Source organism: Rattus rattus, chromosome 1 (assembly GCF_011064425.1).
Source record: "Rattus rattus isolate New Zealand chromosome 1, Rrattus_CSIRO_v1, whole genome shotgun sequence".
Taxonomy (NCBI): domain Eukaryota; kingdom Metazoa; phylum Chordata; class Mammalia; order Rodentia; family Muridae; genus Rattus; species Rattus rattus.
In genome coordinates, this window is record NC_046154.1 from 195,394,441 (window position 1) to 195,409,440 (window position 15,000).

The 15,000-nt window shown below is 47.8% G+C and overlaps 1 protein-coding gene across 1 annotated transcript in view; it reads left to right on the forward strand.

Annotated features, from left to right (window-relative positions):
- The window catches only part of LOC116909244 (putative lysozyme C-2), an 8,112-nt gene extending 3,644 nt beyond the window's left edge, over positions 1-4,468 (forward strand). The window contains exons 2-4 of the mRNA XM_032912765.1: positions 480-644; positions 2,877-2,955; positions 3,696-4,468. Of these exons, the coding sequence (XP_032768656.1) occupies positions 480-644; positions 2,877-2,955; positions 3,696-3,762 (311 nt within the window). The 3' untranslated portion in view covers positions 3,763-4,468. The remainder of the gene's footprint in view (positions 1-479; positions 645-2,876; positions 2,956-3,695) is intronic.
- The last annotated feature ends 10,532 nt before the right edge of the window (positions 4,469-15,000 follow it).

Consider the following 15,000-nt stretch of genomic DNA (forward strand, 5'->3'; position numbering starts at 1 on the left):
AAGGAACTGATCACATGACTTGCTAATTCATGACAGCAAAGGGCTGCCTGTAATTTTCACCCAAGTTGGACTGAACAGAGTTCACACTATCTTGTCGAGCCAAAGCTGTGAACTCATCTGGCAAATGACATTTTTGCCAGATGAGTCGTCCTTTTCAGAGTCTACCTGTGGAGGGGAGAGCACTTGCCATTGTGAGGAGAGGTGCGCCTCCTCTCAAAATGAAAGTTCTTTTCTGAATACCAACTCTTGTTTATTCTTGGTAGAAACTGGTTTGCTCTTAAAGAGGTATTCTTTAGGGCACTTAAAAACCACTTGCTGACAGCAGTTCCACCTACTTGAAGGGCAGAGGCAGAGGAGTGCTTGAGACCAGAGCCTGAGAAATGCAGCCACATCCACGCCAGCTCAAGGAGCTGATGTTGGTGTCTAATATAAGTGATTTGGTGCCTCGACTTACTGATAAAAATTCTTTTTCTTTTTAGGGATGTGTACGGCTCAGCATGAGAGTAATTTCGATACAGAAGCTATAAACTATAATTCTACTGACCAAAGCACCGACTATGGGATATTTCAGATCAATAGCCGATACTGGTGTAATGACAACAAAACCCCAAGAGCAGTGAACGCCTGTGGGATACCCTGCAGCGGCAAGACAAGGCGGGTTACAGTGGCAGCGAACAAGCCATCTGCTCTTACTGCAAGAGCAGAGACGCTGTGCAGGAGGCAAACACTGGGGGAAGCATCAGGAGCCTGGGGAGACTGCTTTACTGTTAGAGTCGCTGTTAACTACATCAAAATTAGCCAACTAAGGCATTAGGTTGTGGTGTAGTTTGGGGATAGAAAGCTCTGTCAGAGGGCCTGCAGTCACACTGCCAAACTCAATGAATGAATAAATAAAACGAAATAAGTAAAGGCTGGACAGACCGTTCTGAAGGAAGAGTCATGACGGTTTGACCCCAGCAGCACAGAAAAGCTGTTTGGTGAGGAGCATTTGTAACACCAGCACCCGGGAGTGTGACACAGGCAGGGGCGTGGGGCTCACTGGCCAACCCAGCACAGCCTGTTCTGCAAGCCAGGTCCCAATGGCAGACCTTGCCTCAGAAACACTGTGACTGCTCCTGGGGCAGTCTTCTACAGCGATCTGTATGCGTTCCTGCTCTGTCAAACTTGGTTGCTAACGTTCCTGAGAGAAGATGGACTTTGGGGCGTTCATTCTTTGCGCCCTGCTTAGTCTGACTGAAGGAGCGCTCTGCACACTCAGCTGTAGTCACTGAGAAGAGTTAGAAACACCAGCAAAGGAGAGACACTCCCAGCCTGGGCACTGCGAGCATCCACTTAAGTGGAAGCCTTTGGGAAATGCTCCTGCGGAATGTCAATCATGCTGTCCATCCATGTAAAGTTATATGATACATGTAAAGTTATATGATACATGTAAAGTTATATGATGCATGTAAAGTTATATGATACATGTAAAGTTATATGATACGTATAAAGTTATATGATACGTGTAAAGTTATATGATACATGTAAAGTTATATGATACATGTAAAGTTATATGATACGTGTAAAGTTATATGATGCACATATGTGCTCATGTGAAGACACGTGACGATTTTACAGTTTTACATAAATTATACTTACACAGATGCATGACTTAGCTATCACTGAAAACCACATCTGCAGTAACAAATACTGACCCGGAATCTCATCTTTTTTTTTTTTTTAAATTTATTTTTTAAGACTTTATTTTATTGTATATGAGTACACTGTAGCTGTCTTCAGACACACCAGAAGAGGGCATCAGATCTCATTACAGATGGTTGTGAGCCACCATGTGGTTGCTGGGATTTGAACTCAGGACCTCAGGAAGAGCAGTCAGTGCTCTTAACCACTGAGCCATCTCTCCAGCCCCCCCTTCCCCCCCGGAATCTCATCTTTAAGAGGGAATAAACTTACGGTAGCAACACTGTGCTTGAAGACAGCAAGCTCTAGTCTGATGTCTTAGAGCAGAGGGGCTCCTTGTTCTACATCAGATGTAGAGTTAGGAAGAGAAAGGCCTACACACTGCTTTCTTTTCTAAAGTATTGATTCATCTTTATGTGTGTGGGATTTTTGCCTGCATATGAGTCTGTGCATCGGTGAGCCTGGTAACTGTGGAGGCCAGAACAGGGCTCCAGAGCTCCTGGAACTGGAGTTACAGACAGTTGTGAGCTGCCATGTGGGTGCTGGGAATCAACTCCTCTGGAAGAGCATCCAGTGCTCTCAGCCAGTGAGCCTCTCTCCAGCCCCTGGTTTTTCTTTAGGATAAATTTTCACTGGTGGATGCTCAGGTGACAGGTCTCTGTCTGCCCTGTTTTCCAGTGTGTGAATGGAGAGGGACTTCCCTCACCCTAGCGGACAGACACACACCCTCCAGTGTGTCCTCACCACCCAAAAGGCTTCCTTACTTTTCATCAGGGCTGGGATGCTAAGAACCCAAGTAGTTACACAGGCTCAAACCCACGACCACTCAAGCATATCCTAGACCCACCAGGGACCCTATGAAGGAGAAATAGGGTGACTCACACCAAGTCACACGGAAGGAGCCCAGCTGCTTTAAGACATAAGACTTAAGTGTGCTGTTTCAAGCACAGAATATTGCTACTGTAATTTTATTCCCTCATTAACATGAGGGAATAAAATTTATTTTCGGGTCAGTATTTGTTACTGCAGACATGGTTTTGAGAGAGAATCAAGAGACTGTCTCCAGCAATCACGCACGCACAGACACTTGGGAAATAGTTCCTTGAATTCCCTGCTCACTGCCCAGAGAAAGCTGGCAGGATCTGACCTGAAGTGGTTCTGTAATGTCCTTGACATTCCTCACTCCTGTCTTTCAGCTCTGCTGCAGGATGACATCACTCAAGCCATACAATGTGCGAAGAGGATTGTGAGGGATCCCCAAGGCATTCGAGCATGGTATGTTGGGACTTTGGAGGGGAATGGCTGGCTCTGTTGACATATGCTGTCTCAGTTAGGCTTTTACTTCTGTGAACAGACACCAGGACCAAGGCAATTCTTATAAGGACAACACTTAACTGGGGCTGGCTTACAGGTTCAGAGGTTCAGTCCAGTATCATCAAGGTAGGAGCATGGCAGCGTCCAGGCAGGTATGGTGCAGGAGGAGCTGAGAGATCTACATCTTCATCTGAAGGCTGCTAGTGGAAGACTGACTTCCAGGCAGCTAGGATGAGGGTCTTAAACCCATGCTCACAGTGACACACCTACCTCAACAAGGCCACTCCTCCACATAGTGCCACTCCGTGAGCCAAGCATATTCAAACCACGACACAAGCAGTGTGTGCCATTCTGAGAGCTGCGGGTACAGTCGGGAGCTTTTCCTGCATCATCACTTTTAGGGAATTCCTCCAGGTTGTGAGAGTCCCCCCAGGAGACTACTCAGGCCTGCAGACGAGTTGTAGAACCCGTGGGGTGTACAGTACACAGGACGCAACATCAGAGCACAGCTATGTAGACCCAGGTCCACAGTCAGTAGCCTCTTCTGGGTGCAGGCACAGCCTGTGCATCACAGCAGCTCTTGGCCCAGAACCCAGTCTCCTTTAGTGTCATGCTCACAATATTCTGTCCCCAGGGTTTGAGTGTGTGCACCAGAGGAGACACATGTTAACCATTTATCCCCATGTCTCTTTCCTCTACAGGGTGGCATGGCGAACACACTGTCAAAACCGAGATCTATCCGGGTATATTCGGAACTGCGGAGTCTGACCGCCGTGCACTTCTACTCAGCTCACTCTGTCTCTTTCTCACTGTAGGAGTAGCTATGGGGAAGGTCACACTTCCTTGCTTTCCCCTCAAACCAACAGGCTTTCACTTCTCAGTCTCCCAACGCACTGCACACTGCTCACAGCATCCCGCACCGTCTCACCACACACATCTCTGCACATCAGGAAGTAATGCACAGTAGGCTCCATCGGGATCCATCTTCATCAGCCCTGTGCTGGATACTAACAGCACATATTTACAGGAGTTGATCTTGGGGAATGGCAGTTGTGTGAGTGCCAGGGCTTTGTGCAGGCTCAGCACCAGTTAGAACAGCCTCTGTGGGGGACCGGGAGGGCTTTTGAGGGCCCAGGACTCTCAGTGGATGAGAACTGAGACTGCCTGAACTCAGAAACTTATGAAACGTGTGAGCTTTCAAAACAGTTTCTTCTTAGAGCTGGCCCGTTTATCCTGCCTTCAAAATAAATTCTCAGCCCATGTGCCCGCCTGTTTTAACCCTTGAGAGGATGTTCCCAGTCTTGTGAGGTGCTCAGGGGGACCAGTGAGCTGTGCTTGTCCATGTCTTTCTTAAGTAGCTTCATGCACACTAACCAACTCTGAGACAGATGAGCCTGGACCACCAGACAATAATCACTAGAGCAGATCTAATCTCATAGAGAAAAAGTATAATTCTCATTAAATGATTTTCAACACACAGGTTGTCTTTTCTTTACTCTGAAATGGTGTGTCTGGGGGAAATTGTTTATGTGTTGGGAAAAAGTCAACTTGGCAGTCTTTTTTTTTTTTTTCCTTTTTCTTTTTTTTCGTAGCTGGGGACCGAACCCAGGGCCTTGCACTTGCTAGGCAAGCACTCTACCACTGAGCCAAATCCCCAACCCCTCAACTTGGCAGTCTTAACTGGGCCTACATCCTTACTTACACTTAACCACAGAGAAATGAAAATTTTAAAATTTAAATTAATTTTTGTGTTCATGAGTATTTTCCTGTATGCATGTCTGTGTGTCATGTACATGCCTCATGCCCTCAGGATCCAGACGAAGGTAATAGATCTCCTAGGACTGGTGTTTAGAGAGTCGTACATATGGGTGCTGAGGATTGAACCTCACTCCAGAGCAGTCATTGTTCATAACCAATAAGTCATCTCTCCACCTCCTTTGTTTTTTTCCTTTTTCCTTTCAAAAAACATCCAAGAGAGACCAGTTTCACTCTTTCACGGTCACGTCTGAAATGTAGACACAGAGGTCACTGTCCAGATGAGTTTGTCATTTGGAGGCTGGAGGTTTTCCTTCAGCCGTCACCTGCCAACCGTGGTCAGTGCCTGCCCAGGGTCCTCTGCAGCCCCATTCTGTCCAGGAGTGGGCATTTGACGTTGTTCTGTATCCCAATAGGAGGGATAAACACGGTCAATCTTAGTCCTTCAGTAAATGCGTTCTCATGCATACACAGTGGTGGCTTGGTTGACATGTCTTTAGCAAGTCTCCAGCATTTGAATCCTTGCTCTCCAGTTGGTGTTAGCTTAGTGAAGATTGGGAGGCATGGGCCTTGCTGAGGGAAATGAGTCACTTAGGGTGGGCTTCGAAGTTTCAAAGGACTGTACCACTGCCAGTTAGTGCTCTCTGCCTCCTACTTATTGAGATAGCATCCTCAGGGGCTGCTCCAGCTTCCTGCCACCATGCCTTGTCTTTCCAAAGGACTCTAGTCCTCTGGAAAATGTCAAAGTAATTTTTATTCTCCAGATGTAATTGTCCTCTTGGAGACTTACTGCTGAACACACCCATCCTCTCTCGTTCTCTCTGAATTCTGGCTAGCTAGTTCACCTCAGCTGTCCTAGCTCAAACTCCTCACTAAGGTGGACTGATTTCAATCTGCCTTCTCTCAGCTTCACATGGAATTGCTTACTTGTCCTCAAACTAACTCTGGCAATCTGTTCTAATATTCTGGCTCCTTGTTCTGGGCCTTCAGCTGCCTGTACTGACGTGTACTGAATTGTCTGAAGTCACAAATGAACTCAACTCCACTCTCTGCCCTGCACTGATCTCACTGACCTCACCACACTGCACTGCACTCACTGACCTCACCTCACTGCACTGCACTCACTGCACTGCACTCACTGCACTGCACTCACTGCCCTCACTCACTGCCCTGCATTGATCTCACTGACCTCACCTCACTGCACTCACCTCACTGCACTCACCCCACTGCACTCACCCCACTGCACTCACCTCAGTGCACTACACTCACTGCCCTGCATTAATCTCACTGACTTCACCACACTGTGCTCCCCACACTGCACTCACCTCACTGCACTGCACTCACTGCCTGAACTGCATTTGCTCCACTGACCTCACTGCACTCACTGCCCGAACTGCACTTGCTCCACTGACCTCACTGCACTCCCCTCACTGCGCTGCACTCACTGCCTGAACTGCACTTCCTCCACTGACCTCACTGCACTTACCTCACTGCACTGCACTGCCTGAACTGCACTTGCACTGACCCCACTGCACTGCACTCACTGCCTGAACTGCACTTGCTCCACTGACCTCACTGCACTGCACCACTGCCTGAACTGCACTTGCTCCACTGACCTCACTGCAACTGCACTGCACCCACTGCCCAACTGCACCTCCACTGACCTCACTGCACCACCTCACTGCACTGCACTCACTGCCTGAACTGCACTTGCTCCACTGACCTCACTGCACTTACCTCACTGCACTGCACTCACTGCCTGAACTGCACTTGCTCCACTGACCTCACTGCACTCACCTCACTGCACTGCACTCACTGCCTGAACTGCACTTGCTCCACTGACCTCACTGCACTGCACTCACTGCCTGAACTGCACTTGCTCCACTGACCTCACTGCACTTGCTGTACTGCAGTGCCTGAGCTGCACTCACTGCACTGACTCCCAACTGACTGCACCAACTGAAGGGAACTGAACTTAACTGACTGAACAGCATTGACTCCTCCCTCCAATGCTCTTAAATAGCTTTTCTCCTGAGAGTTGCACATATCCTGCCTCTGACTCATTCTGTCAAATCTTTCTCTGATTTGTCATTTTATCTGCCCCTCAGTTAGAGGTCATTGTTTGGGATCAAATGTACACATACTAAAGGATTCCAGCCACAGGGATTAAAGATGTGTACCAAGGGCCTATCTGCATTCCAGCCTTGTAGTCCCTAGGCAGTGCTCTGCAAAATCCATCAAAGCTGTGGCCAGCCCCTCCTTTCTGCCCCGCCTACATCTGGAGTAAGATGCCCTGCAGGATCTGTCAAAAATGGTGGCTCTTGTCAAAAGGCAGCATTGGGACATCTCAGCCAGGAGCTGACACAGGAGCTGTCCACGGTGGCGACACCTTCTTTCCTGCCTCAGTCTTGGTGAAACACCACTGCAGGAGTGGTCCCATGGGAGCCATTCACTGTGACAGCATCTCCTCTCCAGCCTCCTTCCTGCCCCCCCCCAACAGTCCCACAGAGACAGCACCTCAGCAAAAACCTGCTATAGCCCGGAAGGACTTCCACCATAACCCCCAATGCAGATGGTGGTAGTGAAAAAAAGCTACCAACCCCTGAGCAGGAAAACCCACCAATCTCTGAGCAGGAAAATCCACCAATCCCTGAGCAGGAAAACCTACCAATCCCTGAGCTCCTCAAGTTCGGGATTTGAAATCCCACCAATCCTTATTCTGGAAATCTCTACCCTAAGAAGCTCCGCCCTCTCAGAAATCGTATACAAGCCCTGCCCCTTGGTCCAATTTTCTGCTGCCCAATCCTGGGAGCGGAGTGCAGCCACCCCAGGATTCATCCCTCCACAACCTCGACTCTCCAATAAATCTTTCTCATGAGATTTGCTGCCTGGCGGGACTCTCATCAGAAGAAGACATGAAGCAATGAAGAGATGGGAAGGAGTGAGAAAGTGGAGCAGGGCTGAGGCTCCTTAGCTCCCCAGCCCAGCTACGGATCCCCTCCCCTGGGGGCTGCAACCCCTCTGCTGAGAAGGCTTCCCCTCAGGGCTGTGTGGTTCCTGGGAGTCTGAGTCCAAGGTTACCCTTCCGCCTGAGCAGAAACACGTCAGATCACAGGCCTAGGTCTTTGGATGTGATCAGAGCAGTCATGTTGCTGGATTAAAATTCCTCTATAGGAAAAGTAGGGCACATTTAACTCAGTGTTATAAGTTCTCTTGGCCATCACATCAATAGGAACATAACGAGTACGAGCAGGAGGGTTTCCTTTGTTTTGTCTGGCCATTTATCATAGTGCCCCCTTCCCAGTTCTCTCTGGGGGACATTCACTGTAATTGTTTTACTTGTATTGTTCTGTTCCCTCTTGATCCCATTCTTCTCCTCTTCTTCCTCTTCTTCTTCCTCTTCTTCTTCCTCTTCTTCCTCCTCCTCCTCCTCCTCCTCCTCCTCTTCTTCTTCTTCTTCATCATTTTATTCGTTTACATTTCAAATGATATCCCCCTTCCCGTTGCCCCTCCACAAACCTCCCATCCCATCCTCCTCTCCGCCCTCCTCTTTGCCTCTGTGAATTGCTTCTCCACCCACTCGACCACTCCCACCTCACTGCTCTAGCATCTCCTTACACTGGGGCATCAAGATTCCACAGAACCAAGAGCCTCCCCTTCCACTGATGTCAGGTAAGGCCATCCTCTGCTTCATATGCGGCTGGAGTCATGGGTCCCTCCATGTGTACTCTTTGGTTGGTGGTCTAGTCCCTGGGAGCTCCAGGTGGTCCAATTAATAGATATTTTTCTTCCTATGGGGTTGCAATCTCCTTCAGCTCCTTCAGTTCTTCCCCTAACTCTTCCATGGGGGTCCCCATGTTCACTCTGATGGTTGGCTGCCAGCATCCACATCTGTATTGGTCAGGTTCTGGCAGAGCTTCTCAGGGGACAGCTATATCAGGCTCCTGTCAGCCAGTGCTTCTTGTCATCAGGAACATTGTCTGAGTTTGATGCCTGCAGGTGGAATGGATCCCTAGGTGGGGCGGTCTCTGGATGGCCTTTCCTTCAGTCTCTGCTCCAATCTTTGTCCCTGTACTTTCGTTTGTGTTCTTTTGTGTCTGGGTTACCTCATTCAGGATGATCTTTCCTAGTTCCATCTATTTGTCTGCAAGTTTCATGAAGTCATTGTTTTTATAGCTGAGCAGTAATCCATTATGTAAATGTACCACATTTTCTGTATCCAGCTCTCCATGGAGGGACATCTGGGTCCTCTCCAACTTCTGGCTATTATAAATAAGGGTGCTATGAACCTAGTGGAATATGTGTTCTTGTTATATATTTGGTCATCTTTTGGATATATGCTCAGGAGTGATATAGCTGGGTCCTCAGGTAGAATTATTTTCTTCTTTTTTTTTTTTAAAGATTTATTTATTTATTATATATAAGTACACTGTAGCTATCTTCAGACACACCAGAAGAGGGCATCAGATCTCACTACAGATGGTTATGAGCCACCATGTGGTTGCTGGGATTTGAACTCAGGATCTCTGTAAGAGCAGTCAGTGCTCTTAACCACTGAGCCATCTCTCCAGCCCTAGAATTACTTTCAGTTTTCTGAGGAACCTCCAGATGGATTTCCAGAGTGGTTGTACCAGCTTGCAATCCCACCAGCAATGGAGGAATGTTCCTCTTTCTCCACATCTTTGCCAGCATCTGCTGTCACCTGAGTTTTTGATCTTAGCCATTTGGACTGATATGAGGTGGAATCTCAGGGTCATTTTGATTTGCATTTCCCTCATGACCAAGGATTTTGAACATTTCTTTAGGTGCTTCTCAGACATTTGAGATACCTCAGTTGAGAATTCTATTTAGCTCCGTATCCCATTTTTAATAGAGTTATTTGGTTCTCTGGAGTTTTAACTTCTGGGAGCTCTATGAAGCCACCGTTATGCTGATACCTTTCTGTGGAACTCAGTTGAGTCGCTGCATGGAGGAAAACACCACACAAACTTAGTTTAGAATCAACAGGTAACTCAATTGCTAGGCACAGCAACTGGTATCCTAATTTGTCAGCCATTCTAAATATAACTCTTCCGGTTGGTGAATCCTGTGGATTCACCGTCTAAACCGGGGTCTTCTTGCTGGCTGCATTTTGTCCTCCAAGCTCTCCCCATCCGACAAGCTGGTCCCTTCTCTTCTGTTTTCTTATTTCAGACAGTAGCTTCTGTCCTGTATCTGCCGATCTTAGGTTTACTGCATAAAACCTTAATCACCAAGGGAGTGAGCGGGAGGCTGTGATTGGGGTGAGAGGCACCGAGCAGAGCTGGCCGTTCTACTGTGCGCCCAAATATTAGCAGTGCGGTGTGCTTTCTCTTGCTTTAGAAGTTTATTTCAGGGAAGAATCCTGCTGGCTCCTGCCTGGGAGAAAATTGTGTCGAACATGAAGAAGGGCTGGCTGAGATACGTGTTTGCCAACATCTGTAATCCTAGATCTGACGAGGAGATGGGAAAGTTGTCTTTAATTTGAGGTCAATCTGGAAAACAAAATGAACCCCAGGATTTGCAACCTGTGCCACAAAGTGAATCCTGGTCTCAGGAAACACCAATGGCAGACTGGAGAGATGGCTTAGCAGCTCCAAGCACTGGCTGCTCTTCCAGAGGACCCAGGCTCCCCAAACCCACATGGTGGTCCAGTCCCAGGAATCCTGCCCCCTCTTGTAGCCTCTTCTAGCACCAGGCCTTCGAGTAGTGTACAGATGTCCATACATACAAGGAAAACACTCATACTCATAAACAAAATAAAAATGGAAATAATAAACACCAATAACAACGGAGACAGACAGACAGGACAGACCTGGCTTAGCGCTCACAATGCACAGTTTTACTTCATTTTTCTTTCACTTACTTCATTTTACTTTCATTTTTCTATTATACATCCACCTTCACCTGTGACTATCTCTCCATCCCTCTTCTCCAAAACCTCACTTCCCTACTCTACCCCTTCCTGCCTTTCTTCCTTTCTCAGCACTGAGAGTTCACTAATGGGCCCCATGGTTTGCCCACCAGTGAGCTATTTTCCTGTCTTTAAGCTTACAGTGATTGTCAAGGCCAGAGTCTCTAGCTGTCTTCTGCACGGGCTGGTCCCACCACGGGCTGGTCCCGCCATGGGTTGGTCCCGCCATTCTTCTTCTCTGGGGTATGAAGAGTCAGCAACCTGCTCTCCAGATCTGGGGATTTATCTCTTCACAAGGAGACTTCCAGCTGGTTCCCCTCTTCTCGGCCGCCCCGCTAGTTTGTTCCCAGTCCCCAAGTGTCCTGTGGCTCATAGAGTGAGAGTCTGGCCTCTCTGGAAGATGCAGGCATAGAATGGGGCTGGCCCAAGAGGGGGTCTGTGTATACTCTGAGTGGATGAGCAGGTGAAGTGCAGCTGTCCATGGTCTTTGGAGGTAGTTGTGCACCACAGAGAGCTGCTGGACTTGCTGTTTGCACTGCTTGTGCACCACAGAGAGCTGCTGGACTTGCTGTTTGCACTGCTGAATTTAGGTCTCGCTTAGGTCTTATCGTCAGGGTGACATGGTTGTGAACTGGGCTGCATGACCCACTTTCGGCTGCGGGAGCGCCGTCAACCTGAATAAGGCAACTCTGGCTTTTGGTATGCAGATGGCGCTGCTCTTTCTTGTATGCTTTCTGTTTTGTCTTTTTCTATACTACATTTGTCCTCAAATACAACTTTGGTAAAGATTTCTGGAAAAGAGACTGAGGGCATAACTAAGAAGGAAATGGCTCTGATGTCTATTAGGAACAAACTGTTCTGGTCCTGGTCATTGAAGCAGTCAAGCAGGCACAGTGGGACAAGGGGTTCTGGATGTGGAGGCTGACTGCATTAGTTGTTCTCTGGGAAATCTTAGCCAACTCATGATGGTTACATTGTACCAGGAAATATTTGAAGAAGGATATGTTTTAGTTAAGAGAACTGATGATCCCAAGGAAAAGGAACATTGAGCCAGGTTCACTAAGAACAGGGACGTATATGGAAGATACAAGGGACAAGATAGAGGAAAAATTAGCTGAGCCTACTGGATTAGAGAGCAATGGTGGGTGCCCCCAGGGGAGGAGATCTGTAATAATAGGAAGTTTGATTTGGAAATATTATTGGGGAAAATTGGAAGATATATGTATGATAAAAAAGATAAAGAACAGATAGATGGACCCAGCGAGGGGGCCGTTGGATTAGGGAACTAACTGACCTTTTCCAGAAAGATTGGAACATTCTGATCTGAGCCCTGGCATTGTCTGCCTAAGCAAACTAGGGTACAGGATCTAAGAGACAGAATTCGGGCTTGTGAGGGAGCCCTGGGGAAGCCGCGAGAGAATCTGTATTGCGTATGAGAAGAGTTTGAAAAGCACTAAAGACATAGATATTCGGATTAGATCAATAAACTGGAGGGAGAGAGTCTGCAAATTTAGACAAGCTGAAAATCCTAACCATACCCTGACCTGTCTTACACCTTTCCGTCCTCATACTAACGCTGTCACCTCACCTTCATGCCCAGATGACCTGCGATTTGGAGGGTTTTTTCGGGAGTTAAGAGTTAATGTGTAACTTGCTTTTGCAGACACTGAACTGTGGCATCGTGCGCATTGTGCTTTCTGGTGAAAGTTACACAGGGTTTTCGGGAAAAACGATGGGTTTGAGGAAAATAATGAAAAGGCTTTTTGATTATGTATTAAGGTATCTCGAGGAAATGTGTAACCAATAAAAAGACTGAGGTGAACTCGGAGGGAGGGAGAGAGGAAGAGATGGAGGGAGAGAGAGAAGCTGAAAGCCATCTCCAAGCTCAGCTTCAAAACAACAGTCAGTCAGCTGTCAGCCTGCACCGGCATCCTTGCCCGAGACTCTGATTTCACCCCGATCCAATCCTCCCATTCTCGAGAACCCCGGAACAACTGAGGCCGGTCCTCGGCATCTTATATTTTCTGGCCTTGCCCCCATTTTATCTTTTTAGGATGGGAATATTAGCAATCGGGAGATGGCCTCGTTGGCAGGGGGCCCGACACTCCATGGAGCTTATCCAAAACCAGGCACAACTGTATCCAAGTGTTCCTTCTGCATGATGGGAGGTAGAGATATGAGAATCCTGGGAGCCTGGCCTGGGTGGAGGGTGGGGAGGCCCAGTTCAGTGAACACATCAGAGACAAACAAAACCAATTTGTCTCAAGGTGGAAGGCAAGGACTAACCTGGGGTTTGCCCTCCACATGCACACCCTGGCACTCTCACAGCTGCACCCCCATGCACAAACACATGCACGCATACACATGCACACTCACCATACACACATACACACACACACATGCACACTCACCATACACACACACACACACACACACACACACACACACACATGCCACTGTATGTGGACCACACTAAAGTGTGCATACATCGATTAGTTTGATTGGGGTTTCTTACGGGAGCTTGGGTAGGAGGTACTTCATAAGCTCTTAGATAAATGCCTTACCTGTGGCCATACAGCTGAGGAAAAGGACGCTCCCTCCGAGGGATGTGGCCTTGTGATGGTTCTTCTTGGTTGTCAGCTTGACTACATCAGGAATTAACTAAATTCAAGCAGCTGGGTACACCTGTGAGGTATTCTTCTTAATTAAATCATTTGAGGTGGGAAAACCGAGCTTTAACCCAGATCTTCCGAGGTAGAAAAGATCCGCCTTTAATCTAGGTCACACCCTCTGGTAATAATCTGTGAAAGGACAGGGAGGAAGGAAGCTTTTGTTTTCTGCCTCCTTGCCCTCACTCTCACTAGCAAGTCCGTTCCTTTGCTGGCATCAAAACCTCCTTCTACAGGACTCCTATGTATACTGAAGACAGGCTGAGACGCCCAGCCTCGTGGACTGAACAACTGTAGGATTTTTGTATTCTGTTGGTAGACAGCTACTGTTAGCCTGGCTGGACCACAGCCTGTAAGTCTCTGTATCTAGATAGATCCATCTTATTAGTTCTGTTCTTCAGAACCCTGACTAATGCTGGGGTTATGGCCTCTCCCCTGTAACTTGATTTCAATGTTGTAGGGTCTCAGAAGAGACTGAGCCCATACTTTTATTTTTATTTTTTAAAAGGTTTATTATTTATTTATTTATTTATTTATGTGAGTCCACTATAGCTGTCTTCAGACAGACCATAAGAGGGCATCAGATCCCATTACAGATGGTTGTGAACCACCATGTGGTTGCTGGGAATTGAACTCAGGACCTCTGTAAGAGCAGTCAGTGCTCTTAACCACTGAGCTATCTCTCCAGCCCCCAAGAACAGTTTTACTCTTACCCATTTGGGCACATACCTCTTCAGGAAAAACTTTTAATGCCGTAATTTATCTTCCAGCATTGAATGCAAAAAGAAGATTCCACCATATTCAATAATAATTCTAGTGACTCCAACTACTTTAATAAATGGAAAAGAGTGCTTTGGAGCCTAGAGAAATGGCTCAGAATTTGAGAGCACATGCACATTTGAGTCCCAGCACCAGGTCTCCAGCTCCAGGACGTCCAGTACTTCTGGCCTCGGTGGGCACTAACTCATGCACACAGCCACACATACACACGGTTCAAATGAAGACAAAAGTCCTAAAAAGAGTGTTTTTTATACTGTCAAATGAGACAGGATAAACATGGGTTTCTCACCAACAGTCAGATCTGTAACGTTCTTGGGGAACTTTCTTGGTAACTTTCCCTTGGCCTAACAGAAGGAAGCTGGCTAAATCCAAACAAGATGCAGATTCTACGGCAGTCCCTTCTACTCGTCACTCCTTCCTTTCAACACCACCCGGGGCCACACCCTGCGCAGAGCACGGTGAGGAATCCACAGATGTGTCTTAAATGTTAAGAAGAAAAACTAGTTACCCTGCTGCAGATATAATCCCTCCATTCTTAAACAGGCCATTTCTGGCAGCTGACAGAGTCTTACTCTGTTACTTTACACCGCCCTCACGCGGTCTGGGGACAGCTCTGCCTTTGCTGCTCAGGTGAGGTTCCTGGCCTGCTCTCCCAAGTGCTGCAACTGGCGAGGGGTGGGGCCAGCGCTCCCAAGCTGCCTAGGCAAGAGGCGGGGCCAGCGCTCCCAAGCTGCCTAGGCAAGAGGCGGGGCCATCTCATAGGTACTTATAGCATGGCTGTCAAGGATGGGGAGGTCTCACCCACACCCATGACACCATGGTTAGTTCTACTGTGCTGCCCAGGTGAAGTGCAGAGCCGCTCTACCGTGC